General features: G+C 33.6%; 1 protein-coding gene across 3 annotated transcripts in view; it reads right to left on the bottom strand.

The window, feature by feature from the left end:
• LOC141561500 (OX-2 membrane glycoprotein-like) overlaps positions 1-26328 on the bottom strand; it is a 33936-nt gene extending 7608 nt beyond the window's left edge. The window contains exons 1-6 of one of the 3 annotated variants that reach the window (XM_074301175.1): positions 26153-26328; positions 21253-21334; positions 18694-19020; positions 6698-6976; positions 4480-4587; positions 2404-2454 (exon numbers count right to left, since the gene is read on the bottom strand). In XM_074301175.1, coding sequence (XP_074157276.1) covers positions 2447-2454; positions 4480-4587; positions 6698-6976; positions 18694-19020; positions 21253-21334; positions 26153-26164 — 816 coding nt within the window. In that variant the 5' untranslated portion in view covers positions 26165-26328 and the 3' untranslated portion in view covers positions 2404-2446. The remainder of the gene's footprint in view (positions 1-2403; positions 2455-4479; positions 4588-6697; positions 6977-18693; positions 19021-21252; positions 21335-26152) is intronic. The other 2 variants (XM_074301176.1, XM_074301177.1) reach the window with 2 other exon arrangements.
• Positions 26329-27388: the final 1060 nt, after the last annotated feature.

Below are 27388 nucleotides of genomic sequence, written 5' to 3'. Positions count from 1 at the left end.
TATGAGAATTTTCTGAGACATGTGTAGATAAATAAGGAATCCTTTCTGAGAGTGTGCCCAAATGAACACACTGTATGTTCTTATTTAGACCTTATATAAGTTATCCAGCTTTCCCTTAATTTCTTAAATGCAACCAATAAAGAGGAAATTTAAGTATGCAAGACAAGGATCTAAACATTACTACTTGGTATGTTGCTTTGGAGAAATAACATACCAGACTTCCCAGCTCCCTCCCTCAGATTCCTGAGTTGTGAAGTAGACAGAAATCAGCTCTTCTCTTAACCATTAGAGAATTGAGACCAACTCAGGAGAATTATTTCTAGTTTTTGCAGAAAGAACTATTATCCAGAAAGTAAATCTTGAGATTATTATGGCTACTACCTTTTATTTCCATGTTTCTTTGGGTTCTTAGCTTCCTTAAATACTTTCTAGCACACTACTGGGTGAGGATCTTTAAGGGAATATGTAGTGAGCCTGCAATTTTCATGATGTGGATAACTGGCACACTGAGAGATAGCCTTCTTTGAAAGTGTTTTACTTTTTTAAATTAATATGTTGGACTAAGGGAAGAGATGTTTTAGCTGCTAGAAGTTGCTGATATCCAGAAAGCACATATTAAAACATGACCTCTGAAATGATCACAGCTGTTGTGAATGAGAATAATAATTGGGAGTAAAGGAGGTAAAATATTAGACTGTATGATTTGAGACATGATAATTTCTATCAATTGGTGCCAATTCTATCAAATATAACTTTCTTCAAAAATGGATATTTCTAAGACTAAAACACAGCAAAAGAAAGGGAGGATAATTCAAACTTTATATAAAGATAATGACACTGAAACTTTCTAGGAGAATGAGTTCAAACCCAGTACTTTGGAAGCTTTAGTTACAAGAGGCACATAGAGAAATTAAAGAAGGAACAAATAAAGGCAGAACATGAAACAAAGAAAAATTCCTAATTATACTGGAAGATAAATTTTCCCTATTCTCTTATGCTTATGGAAATGTTCCAAATGCACCAAATTTTATTTGTTTTTTGTTAAAGTCAGAGAAATTTTTTTTCAAAAGGAGAATAAATTAAGGCAAGAGATTGCATGCCATTTTTTGAAAAAACTGATGTCCAGTTTAATAAGAGCATAAATTATGAAAGAGAATAAGGTTTAGTACTATTTATTAGATAAGGAAACTCCCTCTATGGAACAATCTTACTTCAGGCTTTTTATTACCTGTCACCTGGATGACTGCAATAGCCTTTTAATTGATCTTCCTGCCTCAAATCTCATTGCATGCTATATTATTCTCTACATAAGTGTCAAAGAGATATTCTCAAAACAAATGTCTAAATATGTTACTCTACTGCTCAATCAACTCCATTGGCAATCTATTACATGTTGGATCAAGTAGAAATTTCTCTCTTTGGCATTAAAAGTTCTTCAAAAGCAAGATGGACATGATAATAGTTTGCAGTTTCATAAGCAATTCATTTTCTCTTCTTCCCTATGTGTATAGAAATACCTACTATTTAGGGATTAAGTTATTTGTTGCTTTGTTAAGTTTGCTTAACATATAAATAAAAGAATAAAATGGGAATTTCCATACACATAGAAGAACTGAAAAAGAGGACTATATATATGAAATTGAGAAGCTCCATTATGTAGCGCTTGCACATACCATAAAATTCAAAATTCAAAACTCTTTGGGATTTTTTTTTTTGGCTTTCCTTTCTTTCCTAACTTGTATCTTTAAGTGTGTCATTATGTTTAAATAAGTCATTGGTGATGAATCAGTATCAGTATTAAACAAGTATGCACTAAATGGCATAGCATCTCTATTTAAAAAGTAAAATTCAATTTAGTTGCAAAAAAAGACATAGCTAGCAATACAAAAATAATAGTGGACCTTAATTTTATTCTCTCAAAGCTGGAAAAATCTAACAGAAAAATAAACATAAAGAAAAATAGAGAACTGAATGAATTTATTGGGGAATTTAGAGCTAAAAGATGTATGGCATCTTTTGACCGGAATATATATATATTTATAGATGGTGAATAAAGTGAAGTGATTTTAGTGAAAGTTATAAACAGAACTTTTTTTATTGTATAATTTCACTCTCTAACACACACACACACATATATTTATTGCTAGATATATATTTCAGCACCATATGGCACCATTACAGATATATACCGTAGATTAAAGCACAGAAAAGTTGCAAATAGATGTAAGAAAGCTTAGATAATCATAATTTTTACAAAGCGAAATGAAAAGAAAATAATAATCAGCATACATAAGCAAGACATCAACAAAGAAATTTAATAATGAAAGCCTAAACAATGAGTTAAAAAAACAAATAAATATTTATAACTATATGAAATGTAATAAAAATTAAGAAGCAACATACCCAAATTTTAGGGATACATTTAAAGCAGTCTTCAGAGGAAAAATTATAATCCTAAAAAACATGCATTTGCAAAATAGAAAAAAATATTAATGAACTAAATATGTTAAATGTGTTAATGTGAGGTTTATAACTCCAAGAAAAATAAATACAAAATCAAGATCAAAACCAAACAAACAAAAAAAGCAAAACCATCATTAATAATAATAATAAAAACATATCTGACTTTCCTATGTGAAGTGCTCTTTAATTTTTTCCCAGAAGCACATGGTCTGGCAAGGTTTCTCCAGAAGTGAACATTTGCTCAATGTTAAATGATCTCAGTGAGGTTAAGTAACTAAAATTGATCATGTTTGAAATAAAAAGATACAGTAAAATTCTATAAACATTCCCAGGGAAATTCTGTCTGCATTATACTGTCTCAGTAATATACTAAATATGTGAAAAATGAAAGTATGTTTCTGAAAATGTAATTTTTTGTTCTTTTCAAAGAAGATTTCAATGACATAAGCAAGAAGAATAACATGCTACTTCTTAACAAGATGTGTTATAATTTTGCAATTAAAAAAAAAAAAAATCTGTGGACAAGCCAAAATCTAATTTCCCTGGTCTTATAGAAAGATAACCCTTTAATAACACTGATACAAATTTCTGAGTGAAATATACTTTTCTTCTGACTACTACTTGGAAAGATTATGTGTTTCTAGGAAAGAATTATAGAGCAGCTTCACATAGTAAAGTCATATAGTTATTGATAACTAAATATGAAAACTGAAGACACTGATTTTTCTTGGCATCTCAAAACAAGCACAGGTGGAGAGATAAAAGATTGTGGAGGTGAAAAAAGGACTTGAAGCCAACTTCCCTCCTCAAAAAAACCAAATTATTTTGGACTTATAGTGCTTGAAAGGATCTTAGGGAACATCTAAATGTAACTTTCTAAAAAATTCAGTTTTATTTTATGTTCAGTTTCAAATCCTCTTTCTTTTCCCTTCTCTCTTGTTGAGAAGACAATAAAAGTAAAACCTATTTCAAATATATGTGGACAAGCAAAACAAAATGCTCATATTAGCTATGTTACAAGAAAAAAACAAAACTTTATTTTAAAGAGGAGGAAACAGAAGGGAAGTCATTTGTCCAAGGTTGCAGCAGTAGATTCACTAATTCTCCTGTCCAGTCTCCTTCCTATAGTGTCCTTCAGTCCTTGACTTTTCTGTGAAATACTGAATTCCCTTGAAACTTATAACTTGCATGACATACTTAGAAGAGACTAATTGCCTTTGCAATTCTCCCTTTTCAATGGAAATTACCTAAAATTTTGATAGCTTAATTTGTCAAACTTCTTTTAAAAAAAAAAAAAAAGGCTCTTTAAAACAATTCCCTTTCAAAACTGTCTCAGTCATAAAGTTAGTGAAAACAACAGCAATCACAGGAACAGTAAAACAAGGCATGACTGCAGACAGTAGGGCATTTGACCAGCACCTCTATGCCTGAATGTAAATCTTGGTCTGAAATATTGTTAGTGAAAAGGGCCACAGGTCTTGAAGGTGAAGGGCATGTATGTTTGCCTAATGCTTAGTAGAACAAAAGAAAATCATGTTTGGTGAGCAATAGAGGATTTTAACACCATTTAATCTTTCTTCCTATTTTAGTTGAGAAAACTGACATCCACAAATAAAAAATGACATAAGATCACAATAAGATCATAGATTTTAGATAGGAAGAATCCATAGTGGGTCATTTAGTACAATTTCCTTATTTTACTGGTGAAAAAATTGAGGCACTGAGAGGTTAAGAAGCTTTCCTAAAGTCACACAGGTAGGAAGTAGAAGAGGCAGAATTTGAGTCCAGATCCAATGATTCCCAATGAAGTCCTTTACCTAATAAATTATGCTATCTCCCACTATAGTTCACATAGATGTAGATACATGCTGTCTGATGTTGAACCTAGCAAAATAAGACTTTGCCATCTCTTGAATAAGAGTATGTTTACCCACAGTTTAAGAAAACAATTTGGTTCGACATTTTTTTTCAGTCTCCTTTTTCTCCAATCCCACCCCCACCCCACCCCCAACTCACCTCTACTTTGGTGTCGATATTTCCAGTACAGTAAGATAACAATCAAGGTCAGCAGGATCACTACAGGCACAAGAATACCCACAAATATGGGCACTGAAAAATTATGGCCTGCAGAGGATGGGGAAGGGACAGTAGGAAGAATAAAATGAACAAGAATCAGCTATTCAAACAAAATATGGAGAAAGATATACAACCAAGGTTTTAATTTTATTGAGAACATTTTCTTCCTCAGCACATGCTTTGTTCTCTAACTCAAAAATTGTTTTCCTTTAAACATATATCCATTTTGGAGGTTTATTTCTATTTCAAATTTTAAATCTCTTGAGGACAAGATACAATTGTAGAACTTTGGTATGATGAAGATATTTTTCCATGATCTTACTAGAAAACAAAATACTGTATTTAACTGAGCTGATTAAAGTGGCAAAACTCTGCTTTGGCCTTGAATGAATCGTGGCAAAAAATGTTTTTCTACTTATCTAGTTTTAATGAAGTTAAAGCTCAAGGCCTCCCTGAGTGAACAATCCTTTTCAGTCCTATGCTTGCCTATGAATGAAGGGAGGCTCTATGAAAATCTTGTTTCAAGTTTTAGAGTTGAAACAAAACAGGAAACTATGTATACACATAAAGATACAAATGAGCTGATGATGATGATGTAGGAGGGAAAAAAGGGAGGGGAGGTCAGTTTTAAATATTAGAAATCCTTTATTTTAGCCCTAGGGACTTCCCAGGGACTAAGAAAGAGAAGTACTTGTTGATTCTTTAGGGGGGACAGTTAGAATGTCTAAAGAGGGCCCTCTAAAACTTGGGCCCTCTAAAACTATCTCCTCCCCTGTGGAGAAATCATGGGCAGTTTTAGAAGAATACCCTGTGCTATTTTCCCTGGAGAAAGGCCTATATGCCCCTTCAGGGTACATCATTAGTACTGGGGCCAGATACATGGTCTATTTGGCCTAACTACTCACAGAGTGCAAAATGAAGTGAAATAGGTCAAAATAAAGGTCCTCCCCTTGTATAACCCTAACATCAGCACAGGAGAACCAGCGATATGTGGGAAGGCTACAAATGTAATGTAGGTTAGAGAAACAACTTCCTTTCCTCTTAGAATCCTAGATTCCCTTGAAAGTTCAGCTCAAGTATTGTCAGTATGAGTTTACATGATCTATCAGCTGCTAATGCTTCCCCCCTTCAAATTATTCTGCATATAATTTATATATACTTGAAAAGTACCATCATATTTCCCCTTGAGAGACTATTACAAAAAAGTCATGTGAACCTTTGTTAAGTACCAATAGGCATTACATGATTCCATGACTTTTGACAAGTCACTTTGATATAATATAGCTTCTATGGGAGACAGCAATGATTTTGAGGTCCCCTGATTTTAGGGGGGGTCTTTTGTTCTAACAATAAATCAGTAATCCTAAATCTTCTGGTTTTGGAGTTTGCCTCAGGGACTTCCCACACTCCCAATCTAAGAACAATCTGTCTGATTTTGAATGGACAACTTCTCAATTCAGTGCTGACTTGTCAGATAACTTCTGGCCTCAGGATAGTCTTAAAGACCAAACTCCTGAGATAATAATGATAATCTGTTGATCAGTGAGAACCAAATTCTGGAGATTATTCCCTAGTCCTGGCCCTATCTCTGGGCCATAGAATTAGCATGCCAGTGATAGAAAACTGGATAAAAGTATCTTCTCTCAACAATTTGCTAATCTCTTCTGGAATTTAGCCCTCTCCAATTGGTGTTACAATTAAAATCAACTTTGGCCCTTGACTAGGAAATGGATTCATGCCTGGAAATTCTTTTGAGACACTTGACAATACCAGTCTCTAATCCCAAATTTTAACCCCAATATTAACAACTTCACCCTGTTTGCTTCAATTTACTCATTTGTAAAATGAGCTGAAGAAGGAAATTGTAAACCATTCCAGTATCTTTGTCAAGAAAATCTCAAATGGAGTCACAAAGAGTAAAACATGACTGAAATGAATGAACAACAACACCAATAGGTTGTTGGTAGTATCAAGGACAATACTCACATATAACCGCATAATACATCTGCAAATCTGCAAAGTATCTTCCCATACTCCCTCATGTTGTTACCTATCTCTTTGTTTTCCTGGGGGATCCATTTTCCACTTTTCTATGAAGAAAGAGACAAAGAATGACACTGACTGTGTGTCACACAAATACCAGCATGAACATCTTTACCTGTGCCATTTTTGTTTGGGATCACAACGTATTCCGTCTTGTTCTCCATGTGCTTCACTATACAGAGTATCTTTTTCCCCACTTGTTTCTCAGGGTCTTTGAAGTAAAGGATGCTAGTCTCTGAAGTGGTACCATTTAGATATTTGGTGCGCTCGGTGCTATTCTGCACCTCTAGCCCCACCTTCCAGGAGATCACTGGGGGTGGACGTGCAGTGGCAGAGCAGGTGACATTTAGGTGGCTTTCAGAGAATTGGTAGTTAAGGAATACTTTAGGCTGTACTGAGACAAAAACCAATAATGGACTTCAATCAAAACAGATTTAGCATCTAAGTGCCCAGCACTTTAAAAAAAAAAAAAAAAAGTATAAGAAATGATTTCCAAAATATATAGGTTCATAGGGAAATTATACAGTGTTTCAAAGTATAAAAAATGCTTTTTGTTTGTTAGTTCATTTTATCCTCATAACCTTATCAGGTAGATAAGGTATAAAGCTGGAAGAGACCTAATCCAACCCCACATTTTTCAAATAAGGAAATCAAGGCCCACAGCTATTGTCACTCATATTGTCAGTGGCCAATGTACTTGAAATCATTATTTCCATTATATCCCAGCTTGGTGTGCTTGCAATTATTCTGTGTCCCTAGCCCCATCTCCCAGGAGATCACTGGGACTTACCATACAGTACAAAAAAGAAACCATTTAGAGGACTTTCAGAGAATTAGTAGTTGAGGAATACTTTGGGCTGGACTGAGTCAAAAACCAACAATGGACTTTCATCAAAATGGATTCAGCATCTGTGTGCTTTGTGACCCCCACATGGGGTCTTGTAACTGAATGTAGTCATTATCAAATTATAATATATTATCAGCAAATGTTTGATTTGTTCACCTCTTTTATATATCTAGATACCTGGGGTCATATAAAAATTTCTTGGGTGAAAAGGATGGAAAAGGGTTAAGCCTGCACTATACCACATTCTTGTATAAAGAATGGCAAGAAAGACCAGTGTAGGTAGATCAAGGAGTGCATGAAGAGGAGTAAGGAATGAGAAGCCTGGAAAGGTAAGAAGGAGCTGGATTACAAAGTACTTTAAATGCTTTTAAAGTGCCTTAAGTAGAAGATTTTATATTGATCTTGTTTGAATGTCACAACAGAGCTGAAATATGGCTAGGATCCAGGTAGATAGAAAGCAAGAAATAAGGGATTCTAGATAAGGGATTCAAGAGGCAGGAATTATCATGATGTTATACTCAGTTTGTATTTTGGGAGCAGATAATGATAAAGAATAGTGGGAAATTATTTTTAATGAGTAGGACATGGCTAGATATTGGAGAACTTGAAAGTCATTTAGAAATTGAAATCTGAAGTAATAAAAGCCTTAGCACAATCTTGGATAATGGATGCTGAAAGTGGAATGGAAATCTATCAAGAAGCTAAAAACTGAATGTATTACAGAATCATCACCAGGAAGTGGATGGCATTAAGAGATAATTAGTCATTATAGGCCTGGCTGCAAATGGGGTCTGGCAAACATAATAGTCTTAAATAAGTAATATACCACTCAGCCAATGCATTGAGAAATAAGCCAGGGCAAGATTTAGCCAGACAGATAGGCAGCTTCCAAGAGATAAAATAGCAAAAGTGACATCACTATACAGAAAGTAAAGTATCTCAAGCATGACAAAAAAGAAGATGGATCTAACGATCTATATCTAGAATTATACTATAAAGTGAGCATAATGATAGCACTTATCTCCCAGGTTGTGGTGAGGATAAAATGAGATTAAAAATCACAAACCATACAGCAGAGGTAGTATATAATAGGAAGTACATAAAAGTTGTCATTGTTATTATTTTCATTTTGGGGAAGAAAGTGAATCACAGAGGTTAAGAAACTTTCCCAGAATCACATAGCTAGTAAGCATTTGAGGCAGAATCTTAACTCCAATCTTCCTGGCTCCAAGTTCAGACTCTGTGTACATCATGTCATACATCATGTCATCTAACTTTCTAGGCAGTGTTGGTGACAGGACAAATTGAATAGAAGGGTCAAATCCAACCAAGCAAAATTTTGACAAAGCAGCTAAGTGACTGAGAGATGAGGCATTGGAAAGAAAAGAAAGAGGAACAACAGCAAGCAATGAGAAACTCTTCCACATTACCTTCCTCCTACATCAGGTCATACTAAATTGATGAATTGGTCTAGCAAACTGACATAAATTAATGACTGATTTAGCATTCAATAGTTGTGTGCTTTCTGCAATGTTAACCTGCAAGGACAAATGCTATTTGAACCTTGAATGGTTGCTTCCCTCATATCTCATGAGTTTCCTAGAAACTATCTTCTTTGTTGAATAAGAACCCAAGAAGCTTAGCAACAGATCAGATCACCTTTGCTTTTTCAGAAGCCATATGAGAGCTAATAGCTAAACCTAGGCTTCTGGCTGCTTAGCAATCACTGTTGCCCTAAAACTAACATTATACTTAGTTGAATGATTTGCTCCCTTCTAATCTAAGAAGACATTTTTTTCTTTCTTTCTTTCTTTCTTTCTTTCTTTCTTTCTTTCTTTCTTTCTTTCTTTCTTTCTTTCTTTTCTTTCTTTCTTTCTTTCTTTGGATGTAAAGGAAAGATTAAACAGCCTCCTTGAGGACAAAGCAGAATTGGAAAATCTCTTTGCAGAAATGACCTTCTTAAGTCCTAGAAATGGATAAATAAGAGATTTGAGATAAAGTGCTTTGTTATATTTTTAAATGTTTTATTTAATATTTTCTGTTTCTCCCATTACCACAATATTCCATGTGACTCTCCCTTTCTACTTCTCAGATCATTATATGACAAACAAAAAACAAAAAACAAAAAAACCAAAACATAACCCCAACTAATTGATACACTAAAAAAAAAATCCCAAAACTACACAATGTGAAATACTCAGATCTATTACCTCCATGAAGAGGTAATTGGTGAAGTCTATCTCTTCATTAAATCATATTTGATCTTTTAAATTTTGATAATCTTTATAATTTTGTTTTTGTGTGTAATTATTCTTTCCATTTGCACTATTCTATTCTTGAATGGTATTCTTGACTCTGCTGACTTCACTCTGCATTAGTTCATATAGTTCTTTCCATATTTCTATCATACCCATAATTTTTTTACAGTATAGTAATATTCTGTTGCATTCATACAATTTGTTTAGCCATTCCCAATTGCTAATTACTATTTTGCTAATCTACTTTGCTTCCAGTTTTCAGCTATCATGAAAAGTAGAGCATAATCCCAGTAATGAAATCCAAGCTCAACACTATCTGCTATGTTATTTAACTATCTCATGAAAGGTCTATTAAGAGGATGCCAACAATAACTGAAACTTTATAAATATAAAGGACTTTATAGTTGATCCTTGAGGTAATAGGGAACTATTGAAGTTTACTAGGTATGTTAGATGGGGAGGGGAAGAGGAGTCATGGTTAGAACACAGAAAAATCATGTGGCACCTTAGCAGAAGATGGCTTAAGAGGAGGAAGAACCAGGATGGCAGAGTAAAGTCAGGAAGTCACTGAGCTCTCCCCTCAAACTGCTCCAGATTCCTTTGAATGGTAACTCTAAACAGATTTTAAAGCATCAAAGCACATAGGGAGATAGAATGGAGCAATTTTCCTGCTGAAGACAACTTGGAGAATTTGCAAGATGGATCTGTGGCACCAGGGTAGAAGTCCAGTGGCAGCTAGGTGGCGCAGTGGATAGAGCACCAGCCTTGAATTCAGGAGGACCCGAGTTCAAATTTGGTCTCAAACACTTAACACTTCCTAGCTGTGCGACCCTGGGCAAGTCACTTAACCCCAGTCTCAGGGGAAAAAAAAAAAAAAAAAAAAAAAAAAAAAAGGAGTCCAGTGCATAAGCCTTGCTAGTCTCCATGCCAGCAGAGAAGGAATAGGCCAAAGGACCTCTGAATCAGCAGCAATTCTATTGTTTTCTGGACCTCTCAGCCTAGAGACACCAGAAACATCTTAGAGCAGAAAATGTTTATCAGTGTGGTGAGAGAGCCTTGGGAAATCAGAAAACCAGGAATAGATATAGGTAGTAGTAGAGGCAATAACTTCAGGAGGCCTCAGCTCACAAAAAGAATCTTTACTAGCACTGATGAAAGACTCTTGTTCTAGCACACTAGAACTTACAACCATAGTGGAACAGAGATACTCTTCACACTTGCAGGGCAGAAAAGAGTGCTTGTGATCAAGTCCCTAGAAGGATCTCTGAAAACAGATGCATAAAACCACTGAAGCTTAGAATAGTGCACCCTCCATACTAAAAAAGAATTTCACTTTAACAAAGAGTTAAAAGCCAAATAATAGGTTGGGAAAATGAGCAGACAACAGAAAAATATTCTGATCATAAAAAAATCATGGTGACAAGGAAGATCAAAACACACACTCAGAAGAAGATAACAAAGTTAAAGATCCTACATCCAAATCCTCCAAGAAAAATAAGAATTTGTTTCAGGCCATGGAAGAACTCAAAAGGGATTTTGAAAAATAAGAGAGAGAGGGGAAAAATTGGGAAGAGAATTGAACAAGTAGAAGCTAATGACTTTATGAGAAATTATGAAACAATTAAACAAAACCAAAAGATGAGAAGGAAAAAAAAGAAAATAATATGAAATGTCTCTCATTGGAAAAAACAGACCTCACCTGGACAGTAGATCTAAGAGAGAGAAGTTAAAAATTATTGGCCTAACCAAAGGTCATGATCAAAAAAAGAATAGTAATAATCTTTTAAGAAATTATCAAGAAAAACTGGCCTGATGTTCTAGAACTAAAGGATAAAATAGAAATTGAAAGAATCCAACAGTCGCTTCCTAGAGAGTTCTCATAAGAACTCTCCTCCCAAAAAACCTCCCAGGAATATTATAGCCAAATTCTGGAACTCCTGGTCAATGAAAAAATATCGCAAACATCCAGAAACAAGCAATTTAAATATAGTGGAGCCACAGTCAGAATAACATAAGATTTAGCATCTTTTATATGAAAGGACTGAAGGGCTTAGGATATGATAATTAAAAGCACAGTGGAACTAGGATTACAATAAAAAAATCAACTACCCAGCAAAACTTGAGTAAATTACTTCAGGGGAAAAGGTAAAAATTCAATAAAATAGAGGACTTTCAAACATTCATAATGAAGAAACTAGAGCTGAATAGAAAATTTGTGATTCAAATATAGGACTCAAGAAAAGCATAAGGAGCTAATTAGGAAAGGGATATCATAAGGAACTTAATAAGGTTTATCTGTTTATATTGCTATATATTAGGATCATATTTGTTAACTCATAAGAACTTTCTCATTATTATGGCAGTTAAAAGGAGCATATAAAGACAGGAGGCACAGAGATGAGTTGAATAAGAAGGGATAATTTATAATAAATAAAATTAAGTGGTAAGAGAGGAATGTAATGGGAGAAAAGGAAAAAGAGAGCTGGAATGGCATAAATTATCTGCCAGAGGCAATAACTTTTGCAGTGGAGGGGAAAGGAAGGAGGGGAAAGGAAGTAAGTGAACCATCAGAACTGGCTCAAAGAGGAAACAGCATACACACTCAATATGAGTATAGAAATCTATATAAGGAGGAAAAAGGGATATAGGAAGGGAGGAAGGTAATAGAAAAGAGGCCTGTTGAGAGTAGGGATGGTCAATAGCAAAACACTTTTGAGGAGGGTCAAGGTGAAAAGAGAAAGGGAGAATAGAATCAATGAAGGGGAAACAGTTAGTAATTGTAAATGGGAAAATAATTTTGTAGCAAGTTTTCTGAAGAAGGTCCCATTTCTCATATATGGGGAACTAAGTCAAATTTATAAAAAAGGAAAAAAAAATTATCCCAGTTGAAATATGATCAAAAGATATGAACTATTCCCAAAGAGCTATAAAATTTTGTATAACCTTTGACCTAGCAATACCAATATTATACATTAATCCCAAAAGACTTTTTTTTTTAAAAAGGAAAGAAATATGTATAAAAATATTTATAGTAGCTCTCTTCTCAGGACAAAGAATTGGAAATTGAGAGGATGCCATCAATTGGGGAATGACTCAATAAATTGTGATGTGATTATGATGGTTATCCTTTTATAGAAAATGATGAGCAGGATACTCTTAGGATAATCCTTCATGATCTCAAGCAAGCTGTTACAAAGTATTAATTCTGGGAAATATTCTGGGATGATCATCTTTGGATGACTTAGCTAAAATCAGCAAGACAATGATCCATGACAACTCTGAAGGACTTATGATGAAAAATGCTATTCATGCCTAGAGAAAGAACTAATTGTGTCCGAATATAGATTGAGGGATACTCTTTTTTTTTTTCCTTGATTGTTTTTGGTAGGAGATGATCTATATTTTATTTCATAGCATAACTTTTATCGAAGTGTTTTGCATAACTTCATGTGTGCCTTCTTAATGGGGGGGGTTAGGATGGACAGGAAGGGAGAGAATCTAGAACTCAAAGTTTTAAAAACAAATGTGAAAAACATTTTACATGTAACTGGGAAAAATATTTTTTAAAAAGATGAATTAGATTGGAGAAAGACTTAAGGAAGGAAAACCACTTAGAAGGCATTTACAATAACCCAGAAAGAAGTGCTGAGGGTCTGAACCAGGGTAGAGCTACTTGAGTAGAGAGAAGGGGAAAAGTATAAGAGCAGTTATGAAGGTAGAAATAGCAAGATTTGGCAACTGATTAGATATGTGGAATGAGTGAGAGAGTGAGAAGTCAGGGATGAGAGTGAGTTTGTGAACATGGGTGAATGGAGAATGGTAAAGACAATATATAGTAATGATGAAATGTAGAAGCAAGAAAGTCTCTATAGTAAATAGAATGAGTTCTGTTTTGAACATGTTTACTTTGAGACATTTATAAGACACTGAATTCAAAATATCTAACAAGCATTTAATGATGAGCCTATAGAATGGAGAGAAAGATAATTTTGAGGTCCAGCCATCAGGGCTCCAGATCCAGACATTGGATTTAACATCTGTTTTAACATGTTTAACATATATTGAATTATTTGCCATCTAGGGGAAGGGGTGGCTGGAAGGAGGAGAAAAGAAGAAAAAGTTAGAAAATGAAAAATAAGAGACTACAATGGAGAAAAAGACAAATTACTGAAGATCTCAGGAGAAAGGAAATTCCATTTAAAACTTTAAGCACAAAGAGTTAATTCATCAGGGAAAATATTAAAAACTGAAGCAAAGACAGTCTCCAAAATATCTAAATGAATCCCAACATCACTAAATAAATATTTTTTTAAAAATATTTAAAAATGAAAAGGAATCAATATCTGATGAGGAAAAGGAAGCTATGACTTTACCAAAAGCATGGAACCATAGCAGTATTATGTCAAATGTTTCAAGACAGAAACAAGAAATGTGAAAGCATCCTGAACCCAGAAGAATGAGACTTTCCAAAGAAAATAATGGATTGGGAATACAAATATATAGAAGAAAAGAACAATTTTGAAGATAAGAAACAGAAAAGCAATAATTCTTTAAAAAAAAACTGATCTCTACACAAGCAAAATGCTATGTCTTAAAGATAGTGTATATAAATTTTTTTGTTTTGTTTTGTTTTTTATTTTATAATTATAAAAAAATTTTTGACAGTATATATGCATGAGTAATTTTTTTATAACATTATCCCTTGTATTCATTTTTCCAAATTATCCCCTCCCTCCCTCTCCTAGATGACAGGCAATCCCATACATTTTACATGTGTTACAGTATAACCTAGATACAATATATGTGTGTAAATACCATTTTCTTGTTGCACGTTAAGTATTAGATTCCGAAGGTATAAGTAACCTGGGTAGATAGGCAGTAGTGCTAACAATTTACATTCACTTCCCAGTGTTCCTTCTCTGGGTGTAGTTGTTTCTGTCCATCATTGATCAACTGGAAGTGAATTGGATCTTCTTTATGTTGAAGATATCCACTTCCATCAGAATACATCTTCATACAGCATTGAAGTGTACAGCGATCTTCTGGTTCTATTCATTTCACTCAGCATCAGTTGATGTAAGTCTCTCCAAGCCTCTCTGTATTCATCCTGCTGGTCATTTCTTACAGAACAATAATATTCCATAACCTTCATATACCATAATTTACCCAACCATTCTCCAATTGATGGGCATCCATTCATCTTCCAGTTTCTAGCCACTACAAAAAGAGCTGCCATAAATATTTTGGTACATGCAAGTCCCTTTCCCCTCTTTAGTATTTCTTTGGGAAATAAGCCCAATAGCAGCAATGCTGGATCAGAGGGTATGCATAGTTTGATAACTTTTTGGGCATAGTTCCAAATTGTTCTCCAGAATGGTTGGATTCTTTCACAACTCCACTAACAATGTATTAGTGTCCCAGTTTTCCCACATCCCCTCCAACATTCATCATTATTTGTTCCTGTCACCTTAGCCAATCTGACAGGTGTGTAGTGTTATCTCAGAGTTGTTTTGATTTGCATTTCTCTGATCAGTAGTGATTTGGAACACTCTTTCATATGAGTGGATATAATTTCAATATCATCATCTGAGAATTGTCTGTTCATATCCCTTGACCATTTATCAATTGGAGAATGGTTTGATTTCTTATAAATTAGGGACAGTTCTCTATATATTTTGGAAATGAGACCTTTATCAGAACCTTTAACTGTAAAAATATTTTCCCAATTTGTTACTTCCCTTCTAATCTTGTTTGCATTAGTATTGTTTGTACAGAAACTTTTTAGTTTGATGTAATCAAAATCTTCTATTTTGTGATCAATAATGATCTCTAGTTCTCCTCTGGTCATAAATTCCTTCCTCCTCCACAGGTCTGAGAGGTAGACTATCCTCTGTTCCTCTAATCTATTTATGTTCTCATTCTTTATGCCTAAATCATGGACCCATGTTGATCTTAAAAGGTAGTGTATATAAATTAAAATAGTTCTGAGGTACCACCTCACATCTATCAGATTGGCTACAGTGACAGGAAAAGGTAATGATAAATGTTGGAAGGAATGTGGGAAAACTGAAACACTAATGCATTGTTGGTGGAGTTATGAAGTGATCCATCCATTCTGGAAAGTAATTTGAAATTATGCTGAAAGGGCAATAAAACGGCATACTTTTTGGTCCAGCATGTCACTATTGAATCTGTATCCTAAAAAGATCATAAAAGAGGGAAAAGGATCCACATGTGCAAAAATATTTGTAGCAGTTCTATTTGTGGTGGCAAAGAATTGGAAAATTAATGGATGCCCACCAATAGGAGAATGGACAAATAATTTGTGGTATTTGAAAGTAATGGAATACAATTGTTCTATTAAAAAATGATGAAAAGGGTGATTTCAGAAAAGTCTGGAAAGACTTAATATGAACTGATGCTGAGTGAAGTGAGTAGAATCAGGACATTGTACACAGCAACAGCAACACTTGTGATGATCAGTGATGACAGACTTAGCTCTTCTCACCATTCAGTGATCTAAGACAATTCCAATAAATTTTGGATAGAAAATGCAGTCTACGTCCAAAAAGAGAACTAAGGAGACTGAATGAAAATTGAAGCATGCTATTTTCCCCCTTTTTAGCTTCTATTTTTTTTCTCATAAATTTCCCCTTTTGTTTGATTTTTTCTATCCCAACATGACTCAAATAGAAATGTTAAAATGAATGTATCTGTATAACCTAAAAATGTTTGTTTGTTTTTTTAAGAGAAAAAAATAAACAAGTTGATTTCAGAAAAACCTAGAAAGACTTACATGAAGTAATGCTGAGTAAAACAAGCAGAACCAGGAAAACATTGTACAAAACAACAGCAAGATTGTATGATTAACTATGACAGACTTAGCTCTTCTCAGAAATTCAGTGATCCAAACTAATTCTGACAAACTTTGAATAGCAAATGCAGTCTACATCCAAAGAGAGAGAGAACTGTGGAGACTGAATGCAAATTGAAGCATACTGTTTTCACCCTTTTTTTTTTCCTTCTGTAGTTTTTTTCTCATGGTTTTTCCTTTTTTTTCTGATTTTTTCTCCCAAAATGACTTATGAAAACACATTAAAAAATGAATGATCATTTATAATCTAAAAAATAAAATTAAAAAAATAGTGTGCAGAAAGACAACTTAAGGATCATAGGTCTTTCAGAATAACATGACAACACCAGCCCTGATGTCAGGAGGATCTGAGTTCAAATCTGGTCTCAGACACTTAACACTTCTTAGCTGTGTGACTCTAGACAAGTCATTTAAGCCCAAATGCCTCATTGGGAAAAAAATAATAATATGATAAGTAAAAAAACCTAAAAAACATAATACAAGAAACTTCTCAGAATTTTTGAATATAGAAACAAAATGTCAACTAAAAGAATTCACAAATAAACTCAAGAAAACATATATACACACAACAGTCATACCTATGTTGCAAAGTTTAAGATACATAGTGTTTAAATCTATTGATTCCAATGACAGATAATAAATTCTACAAGGAACTGAGAGAAATCCCTTCAAATATAAAGAAAAAGAAATTAAAATAACAAAGAACATAATTTCTCAACCCACCAGAAACCAGAGAAGAGAAATGAACAATTATTTCTTTTATTATTTTAAATATTCTATTATTCCAAATGAATTTCATTACTATTTTTATCAAATTCTTTAAACAATTATCATGGGGAAGGTAAGGAGGTAGAAATGCATCACATAATCAGAGATACTGGAAAAATTCTACCATGAGACAATACTTCTATCTTCTTTATATTTTGCAGAACAAAATAAAGTAGAGGTAGTTTGACAAAATGATAATATAAAATTTTTAGAAGAGAGAACTCAAAATAGGTACTTTAAAAGTTTAATTCCCTGATGAATATAGAGCTCAAAAATATATATAAATATAAGGACCAACAATAAATATTTAAAGTAGACAAAAAAAGAGAAAAAGAATGAAAACAACATGTTATAAAGGCATAATTTTCTCTTTTTTAGATGTTAAACACGTTGACTCTTTCCAACAATGAGATGATTGAGAACCATCTACACCCAGAGAGAGGATTATAGGAACTGAATGTGGATCACTCTTTTTGTTGTTGTTCACTTGCATTTTGTTTTCTTACTCATTTACTTTCTCTTGTTTTATCTACTTTCTCTTGTACAAGAGAATTGTACAAATATGTTTATAGATATTGGATTTAACATATATTGAAATATGTTTAACATATATTGAATTACTTGCCATCTAGGGGAAGGGGTGGGTAGAAGGAGGAGAAAATCTGAAACACAAGGCTATGCAAGAGTGAGTCAATATTATCAAATTATCTGTTCATATATTTTGAAAATAAGAAGCTTTATTAAAAAAGCAGAATTGTGGAAAAGATAAAAAAGATGATTTTGATTAAATGAAATTAAAAAGCTTATCAAACAGTATATAAATATACATAACATATATATAGCCTTGTGTTATAGATTAAAAAGTCATATAGATAAATGGCTTTTGAGTGTGCTATAAGAAAAGACAAATATAATGAATAAAATGAAAAACTTCTATAACTGGTGCAAAGTAAAGTCTATATAACTACACAATATCTGCAGTGACTACAAAAATAGAAATGGAAGAAAACCATAAATCAATAAAAAATAAATGCTACAAAATTACAAAAAACCCAGACATAATCCAACTCACTTCTTTGCAAAAGTGATATGTTCATGGGTGTGGGAGCCTCTCCCACTTTTTCAATGTATTGGTCAGTTTTCCTTATTTTTCCCCTCTTCCTCTTTTTTTCTTTTAAATTTTTTTTTTTGTTATAACATATGAGTCTCTGAGAGATAAGAAAGAAAAGTATATTGGGAAACATTTTAAAACATAAAAAAGAAATGTTTATTTAAAAAGCAACAGGCAAAACAAATAAATGAGCAAAAAACATAAAAATCTCCCAAATTACTAATGATATGTATAAATATATACAAAATCTCACCATAAAGATTGAGGCAGGTTTTTCCTGAGACTGTTCCAAGACCAAAGATGTTAAAGATGCATAAATAACATCCCTCATCCTCAACTGTAGTTTTCAGGAAGGTGATGGCTGATTCACTGAGTCCTGGCTGGGTCATTTCTATTTTATTCTGGTAAGCTGGTTGGATTACTATTCCATGTGGTTGGCTGAAAGTTGCCATGTTTTCTGGTCTTCCATAAATGAGTTTCTGCCATGTGACTATCATGATCTCTTGAAGAGTCTCCAGGGAACATTTTAAGGAAGCAGGTCTCTCTAGCATTACTGTCTCATCCTCAGTCACCACATTTCCTGTGGGTTCAGAAGAGTTTGTTTTTCTTTTTGATAAGAGACCAGCATCACCTTGATTCACAGTTACTTCTGTGAATTCTTCTTCATAAATGTATGCCTATAGGAGATCTTACATCCCTATAGCCTTTTTATGTCCCTATATACAAACTACATGTTGCCCTTCAGTCTCTTATTCTCCAGAAATAAGAAAACCAAATCCATTCATCTTTCAACCTTGACATTATTTTCTGTCTGTAACATTTTAATTATTTGAAAAATTATTGAGTGTTTCTGTGCCAATATTCATGTAAATTGAGGAATCATAATAATTAACCTCAAATATTTAAAGCATTGGCATGCAGAAAAGGGATGTATTTGTACTGAGGAACTCCAGGAAGTACTGATCCCCAGAATTAGGAACAGCAGTTCAAAGTTCCTTTGATCCAGTTTAAAGACAAACTTTCTAACAATTATGGATCTCTAAGTATAACAGACTGACCTGATGTCAGTATTCAAGAAGACAGATGACCATCAGTCAAAAATATTGTAAAAACAATGACAACAAAAAACAAAAACAAACAAAAAAAAGTGCATCAGCATTTAGATGATCTGATCTCTAAATTCAAGTTTTCTTGTTTCTTACCCCAGAATAAGGAAGGAAACAAACACTTATTAAGCACCTATTTGCATCTTGAAGGGAACAGGACATTACTAATATTATCACATTTAATCTTCACAACAAGCAAGGTAGTTGCCATTATTATCCTCATTTTACAGTTGAGGAAAGAGGCAGTCAGAGGTTAACTGACTTACCCAGTAAATGTCTGAACTGGATCTGAAGTCAGGTGTTCTAAACTGTAGGTATAGGTGACACAGTGGAGAAAGTGCCAGATCTGAAGGCAGGAAAATCTGCTTTCAAATCTTGTCTTGGACACTTTGTAGCTGTGTGACCCTGGGTACATCACTTAATCCCATTTGCTTTAATTTCCTCATCTGTAAAATGAGCTGAAGAAGGAAATGGCAAAGCCATTCTAATATTTATATCAAGAAAACTCCAAATGAGGTCACAAAGAATCAGATATGAGCGAAATGACTGACCAACAACTATTTCTTGACTCCAGGCCCAGCATTCTCTTTTATGTTACATAGCTACCTGAATAAACACTTGAGGAATTATATTGAATTGAAATGACTTTAAAAGTTCTAGTGATCTATGTCCCTCTTGAAAACATATACTTTTTCCTTATGTATGACTCTGTTACTAATTTCCTTATGTGTGACTCTGTTACTAATTAAATGATCTTGGGAAGTCACCTAATTTCTCTGAGCCTTTTTAATTTATAAAATGAGAGGGTTGGTCTCTAAGATTTTTCAGGACCATCTTCAGTCATCAGGATCTATGTATGTCTTGTCACTGGACTCAGATGGCTCTGGAGGACAGAGTAAGACCGATGACTTCGAACATCTCTGTTTCACTTAAATCCAATTTACTTTTGAGCCAAGATATCACCCTCCTAATTGCCATTGTTCCCTTCTAGAATGAAGGATGAAAAACAACAATGACAAGTCCACTAAGAGTAATAAATTTCTAGCATAATTTCCTTCCCAGAGTAAATCTGAACCATTAGGAACTCTTAAATGTGTTTTTCTCCTTCCTTGTCTAACAAATGAAATAATCTGTGCTCACTTTTGATCCATTTTCTGTGTTCTGTCTTCACTGAAACTGGACAAAAACTTGAAGACTGCTTATTGTCTTTGTTTACCCTATCTTCCACTCCAAGTTGCCCTATTTTCTTTCCTTTCACTGTCCTGTGAATCTTCTAGAAATTCTCCACATTTGTCATAAACTGTGAAGTCTGTTTCCCCTGAAACAAGGTCAAGTGAGAATCTAAATTATACATTAATTTAACCATGGACAGATTACATAACAAATAGCAGAATGGGTCATTGAGTTGCTTCTATTCATTTGATTAGTTAACCTAAGTCACTAAGTATACTAGTCAACAACTAAGTCACTCTATTTGTGACCAAGATTAATTGTTCATCATGATGATATAATTGAATTTGTTACTTGGCAACCCAATTTTGCTTGGTTCTCAATGACTATGATGACCAAAAACAAAAAATCTTCACAAAAACATTCAATTTGGTTAGCCACTCAGACAGTCTATAATATGTAACACAACAATATCAAGCTTGCTCTATCTCATTGCTGAAATTTGCTAGAAGTATCAGAAAATACTACATTTTTACCTTGTGCCCAGCAGTGCATCACAAGAGTCATGCTCCAAATCAAACTGTATTTGAAATGATAAGGGAAGAATTTCTCATGTACCTGGAGATAAAAAAGAATATTCAGATGAAGCTTTAGTTATCAGCAAAAACACAATGTCCTATTTATTTCAGAAATTATTTCAGGCAATGATTATTTTGTCAACATTCTATTTGATTTTTGTTGCCAGCATACCAGGAATCATGACTTTGCAGCCAAACACACTAACTATGACTTTCAAAAAACTTGCTCTGATTTAAGGAAAGGTGAACGACAAGAGCCTGCCAAACTGAAAATAATCAGTGACTATTTGTGAATGGCACATTATGTCTCCAGCAATTTTCACACCATTTTCAAAAATGCTTTTTTCCCCCTTTTTCCCAGAAGTATGAAAGGCTGTTATTTGAAGAGCAAGTTCTAACAGTTCCCCAAACTTATCCCAAACTGTCTTTGAGACCAGACAATTACAGAAAGCTATGAAGAGCTTGCATAAAAGCTATAATACCGGTAATGTGCAACCACTTTCCTGCTCTCCTGTTCCCCTCACTTTTGGCACACTCTCAAATAAACTATTAAAGCTGGAAAGGTTTCTTCTGAAAGTCATTGAGGTTGAAACTTAAAGCTAGAAAAGTAAAGTGACCTGCACACAGTGACACAGCTAGTTAATGGCCTTATCTCAGAAGTGACCTTGAAGAAGCTGAAAATTCTCTGAAGTGGGCTTGCCCCAGGATTTAATCTGTCAACATTATAAAGCCTCTTGGCCTTAGATGGATAGTAATCACTTCAATTTGAACATGTCTAAAAATTAACATTTTTTCATTCAAAATCAGTTCCTTCTATACTTTCATACTCGCACCATTCTCCCAATCACCTAGATTCTAAAACTTAGCGTCATATTTGTTTCCTCCACCTATGTTTGACATCTAGTCAGCCAGTCCTGGGCAGCTAAGTGGAACAATAAAGCATTAAACCTGAATTCAGAAAGATTCCTTTTCCTGAGTTCAAATCTGGCCTCAGGCAATTACTAGCTCTGTGACTCTGAGCAAGTCACTTCACATTTGCTTTAGTTTCCTCATCTATCAAATGAGAAGGAAATGGAAAAGCTTTCCAGCATCTCTATCAAAAACACTCTAAATAGGGTCATGAAGAGTTGAACATTATTGACAATACCAAATCTTGATGGTTCCTTTCATCCCTATTGTCATTCTTTAGGTCAAGATTAACACTTCAATTCAGTGGTTCAATTAAACAAATATTAGACACTCAAAGTGTTCATGATTAGTATAATGCAAACAGCACCAGATTTGGATTTGTGCTACTCACTACCTATTCATTAATTTCTGTAGACTTCAACTTCCTCATGTAAAAATGAGAACAATGGATTAGATGACCACTAAGATTTAGTTGTAGGGCTTATTATACTATGACTGCCTTGCTTTGTTGATAGTGTCTGATTTCTGGGTCCATGATTTCTCCCCTAAGATAATAAAATAATAATATAATAATAATCCCATAAGATTATGATTTTTCCCTTTTTAGAATTTTCTTACTAGACATACTACCCTTTATACTATGGATTTTAAATAAATTAATATGAAAAAACATTTATATGTAGTTATATTCATTAATTTTTACTTTTGCCTTTTATTACTTTTGCTCTTTTAGAATCTAATGGGATTAGAAGGTTATTCATTCTGTTTTGTAATCTTTGAGTTAGCCTTTTCACTGTAGAATTCCAACATAAAAACTCTCTTTGAAACCTTACATCCCTCATTTGAGAAAAATAACTCCAGCTATTTTTCTGGCAAGTCAGAGCAAATCAGAAAATTTATGAGACAGAACTGACACAGAACATAACATCCACATCTTTTGCCTCTTTTGGGAGGTAAATATTAATAGAACCTTGTTGGTATTCTTTTTTGTTTTTACCCAAAAACGAACACAGAAAATATTCTCTTCTCCCAGTGAGAATCCCAAAGATAAAATGTTCATCTGATATGGGATGGGTTCATAGAACCTGGTATCATATGAATTATCCTCCCTTCACAACCTTCCTGTTAACTAACTTTAGTTAAATCAGAGAACATTCTATGTTCACACTGCCATTCCCTTCACCAAGTCCTGAACTCAAAAAGCCCCAAAGCAAAGATCCCAGTCATATCTTGAACCATACCCAACTACCCCAAACCAGGTAACTTTAATATATGTAAGATTAAATTTTCTCTATTATTTTTTTAAGAAAAGGAAAGCTGGGAAGCACTTTTTAAAATTGGCTTACTAACATTCCAATTCATGTATGTATTTAGCACATGGAGTAGTTGTTGCTGAGGGATTATTTCAAGTTAGTATGTTCCTGATTATCTCTAACACCATCCATGAACCATGAATGACAAGAGTATCAAAGGTGGTGTTGAGACTTCACCAGTCTTAATGTCTTCCCATAGCAGAGACTTAAATCCCAGAAATCTTTCTCTTGATTTGAATTCACTGATGTTCTCAAATGTAGATTTGCTTTTGAAATAAAAAGTAGATTTGCTTTTTTAAACATGAAAGCAAAAATGTTGCTCTGGAAGGGGGAAAAAAAACCTTCCTCTTGATTCAATTATATTTTAAGAGGACTCTCAGAAAAGCACAGACACTTCAAAGTATTATTAATAACTCTATAAACCATATAATCATGACAAAAATTAAACTCTTGACTATTGTTTCAAATCTACAGTTTTTAAGTTTATTAAATTCCTGGGAGGTAAAAACCCTTTGGGTCAATATTGTATCATCTCTCTGTGTGTGGATATATACACATACAAAACAAACATTACATTTATTATATATGTGTGTGTGTGGTATACACTCACGCACATACTCTTTTTTAAACGTGGCAGAGGGGGACAAAAAGCAATGTATTATTAAATTACAATATACAAAAGAACAGGCAGATTCAATAAAGATGGACTTAAATTGAATATTTTCTTTGTTTTGTCCTTTGTATTCTCTTCCTCATTTGGTGATAGAATATAGAGGAACAATTTCTAAATAAACAACAAATAGCAGTGTAAGATATAAAATGTATAATTTCAATTTCATTAAATTATAAAGGTTTTGTACAAGTAAAATAAATTTAGACGTAGTCAGAAGGAAAACAGAAAACCAGGCAAAACAATTTTATAGGCAAATAAATGTCTCATTTCAAATATAAAAAATTCTTTATAAAATCTAGAAAACTATCAGTCATTACCAAATTGATCAATGATTAAAGGTAGTGAATAAGCATTTTTTTGATAGAGAAATCAAAACAAATTATAGCCATGTAAGAAAATTATGTAAATCATGATTGAATAGGGAAAAGGAAATTAAAACAGCCCGGAGTTACCATTTTACACCTGATAAATTCCCTAAAATGATTAAAGAAGGAAGTGACAAATTTTGGAAGGGATGTAGAAAAGTTGCAACACCAATTAATTCAATGTTGCTTGAAATTCTGAATTGATCCCATCATTTTGAAGAGCACCTTGGAATTGTACTCAAAAATTGTTAAACTGCTTATACCTTTCCATCCAGCAACACCACTACTCAGTCTGTTTACCTAGATGACTGGGAAAAAAAAGGAAAATAACATATATGTTCTAAAATATTTATAGCAACTCTCTTTGTAGTAGTAAAGAACTGGAAAATGTGAGGATCCCTGTCTACTGAGGACTGACTGAACAATCCCATATAATTGAGATGGAATACTACTATGCTATAAAAAAATTATGAGCTCTATGATCTTAAAAAATCAATAGACTTTTACAAAATAATGAAGAGTGAAACAAGCAGAAACAAGAGAATGTTATATGCAGTAACAACAATATTATTTTGAGAAAAAATTTGAGATACTAATACATTTTGGCATATAAATATCAAAAACGACTTCAAATGGCATATAAAGGAAGGCACTATCTGAAACCAGAGGAATAACTCATAAATAAAAGTGTGAATAGAATAGTTTTATATATCCACACACATTTACATCTAATGGTAGCCATCTGTGAGTGGAGGAAGAAATAAAGGAAAAAACAAATTTACTTAATAACTATATCATATATTTAAAAGAATAGCAAATTGTACATAATAGATCTGCAGTTTCATGTACAACCATCTTTTTTTTTTTTTTTTTCCTATTCTACTATGTTATGGAAATGTTAAGGAAATTTTATTCCTTAAGTTCAAATAATTTTTTTTAAAAAACCTAGAAAATAGAGAGAGACATAGTCAGTACTACTGATCACGTTTTCATTATACTCTTGGATTAAGCTGTTTTATACTCTTGCAAATCACTTATTTTAAGCTATCATCATAGTTTTGATTAGTGGTGAAGAAGTCAATGTTTCAAATCTACAGTGTCTAAGTTTGTTAAATTCCTGGGAGATAAAAAACCTTTTGGATCAATATTGTATCATCTCTCTGTGTGTAGATATATACACATACAAAACAAACATTACATTTATTATATATGTGTGTGTGTGGTATACACTCACGCACATACTCTTTTTTAAACGTGGCAGAGGGGGACAAAAAGCAATGAATTAATAAATTACAATATACAAAAGAACAGGCAGATTCAATAAAGATGGACTTAAATTGATTATTTTCTTTGTTTTGTCCTTTGTATTCTCTTCCTCATTTGGTGACAGAATATAGAGGAACAATTTATAAATAAACAACAAATAGCAGTGTGAGATATAAAATGTAAAATCCCCTTATCCTTCCCCGCCTCACACGGCAAAAAATCCAAGCCTCGATGATTTGCTTTACAACCTTCTCTCAAAGGATGGCAACTCCCCTTCCCCAACTCCCCGCGCCCGTCTCTCTTTCATTCCTATGTAAGAAGAGTAGTCTTACTTGCAGCTCCATCAGCCAGAAAAGGGAAGTCCCTTACTCTTCAGGATTTTGGCGTCTGCAGCGACTTCCAGGCTAAAGAGCTCAGGACGAGAAATCTCCTTTAGAAGTATCCGCGGCTGGATTTGGAGACGAGAAAATCCAGTGTATCCGCCCATGTAGAGAACTAGAGGCTGCTCGATGGGAAAGGGGCCGCTAGATGGGCCGTTAGGTGGCGCAGTGAAGAGCGCAACAGCTAGCTCAAATCTGGCCTCAGACACTGCCTAGTTGTGTGACCCTGGGCAAGTCACTTCACTTAACCCTAATTGCCTCAGCAAAAAATAAAATAAATAAATAGAAATGAAATAAAATAAGCATTTTCATAACATGGTATAATAATAAGATGATTACACAGGGAATTGCAAATATATTGTGCATAACTTGCTAATCCTTTTAAATATATAATAAACTTATCATGTAAATTTTTTTTCCTTTTTTTCCTTGCCTACCATTAGACACAAACATGTGAGTATAATCATGTTATAAATATGCATAATATATAATCATATATGTATCTATTTAAAATCATACAGAATTCTGATGGATACAATGTCCAATTATGACTTCAAAAGAATCATAATGAAGTACATTATAATTTGATTGAGAGGTAAATGACTAGAGGAATAGAAATACATTCTTAGACATGGTTCACATATTACATTTAAAACTGGAGTCCTAAAACACATTGGTATGGGAGTCTCTGCTCCATATTCTTAACCTGTAGGAAGAGTGGGCCAGTGTTGGTAAAAGCAAGAGAGAAGAGAGTTTTGAGTGTCTTCAATTTTTAAGTCTTCTCAAGATTCTGAAAGTCACTTTAATTTCTGTACTGTCTTCAGACACTTCAGGCTTCCTTGCTTTGAGATGTTAGATTGATAATTCCAACAACACTTTAGGTTACTGAGAGGAAAAGAAGACTGAGAAAAAAAAAAAAAATATATATATATATATATATGTATTGGTTGACCAATACATGTTAAATATGTTAAAGTATAACTTAAATACAATATATGTATACATGTCCAAACAGTTATTTTACTGTACAAAAAGAGTTGGACTTAGAAATTGTGTACAATTACCCTCTGAAGGAAATCAAAAATGCAGGCGGACAAAAATAGAGGGATTTGGAGTTCTATGTAGTGGTTCATAGTCATCTCCCAGAGTTCTTTCTCTGGGTATAGCTGGTTCAGTTCATTACTGCTC

The sequence above is a fragment of the Sminthopsis crassicaudata genome, chromosome 3 (genome assembly GCF_048593235.1).
Source record: "Sminthopsis crassicaudata isolate SCR6 chromosome 3, ASM4859323v1, whole genome shotgun sequence".
In the NCBI taxonomy this organism is placed as follows: Eukaryota; Metazoa; Chordata; class Mammalia; order Dasyuromorphia; family Dasyuridae; genus Sminthopsis; species Sminthopsis crassicaudata.
This window is presented reverse-complemented; position numbering and strand designations above follow the sequence as displayed.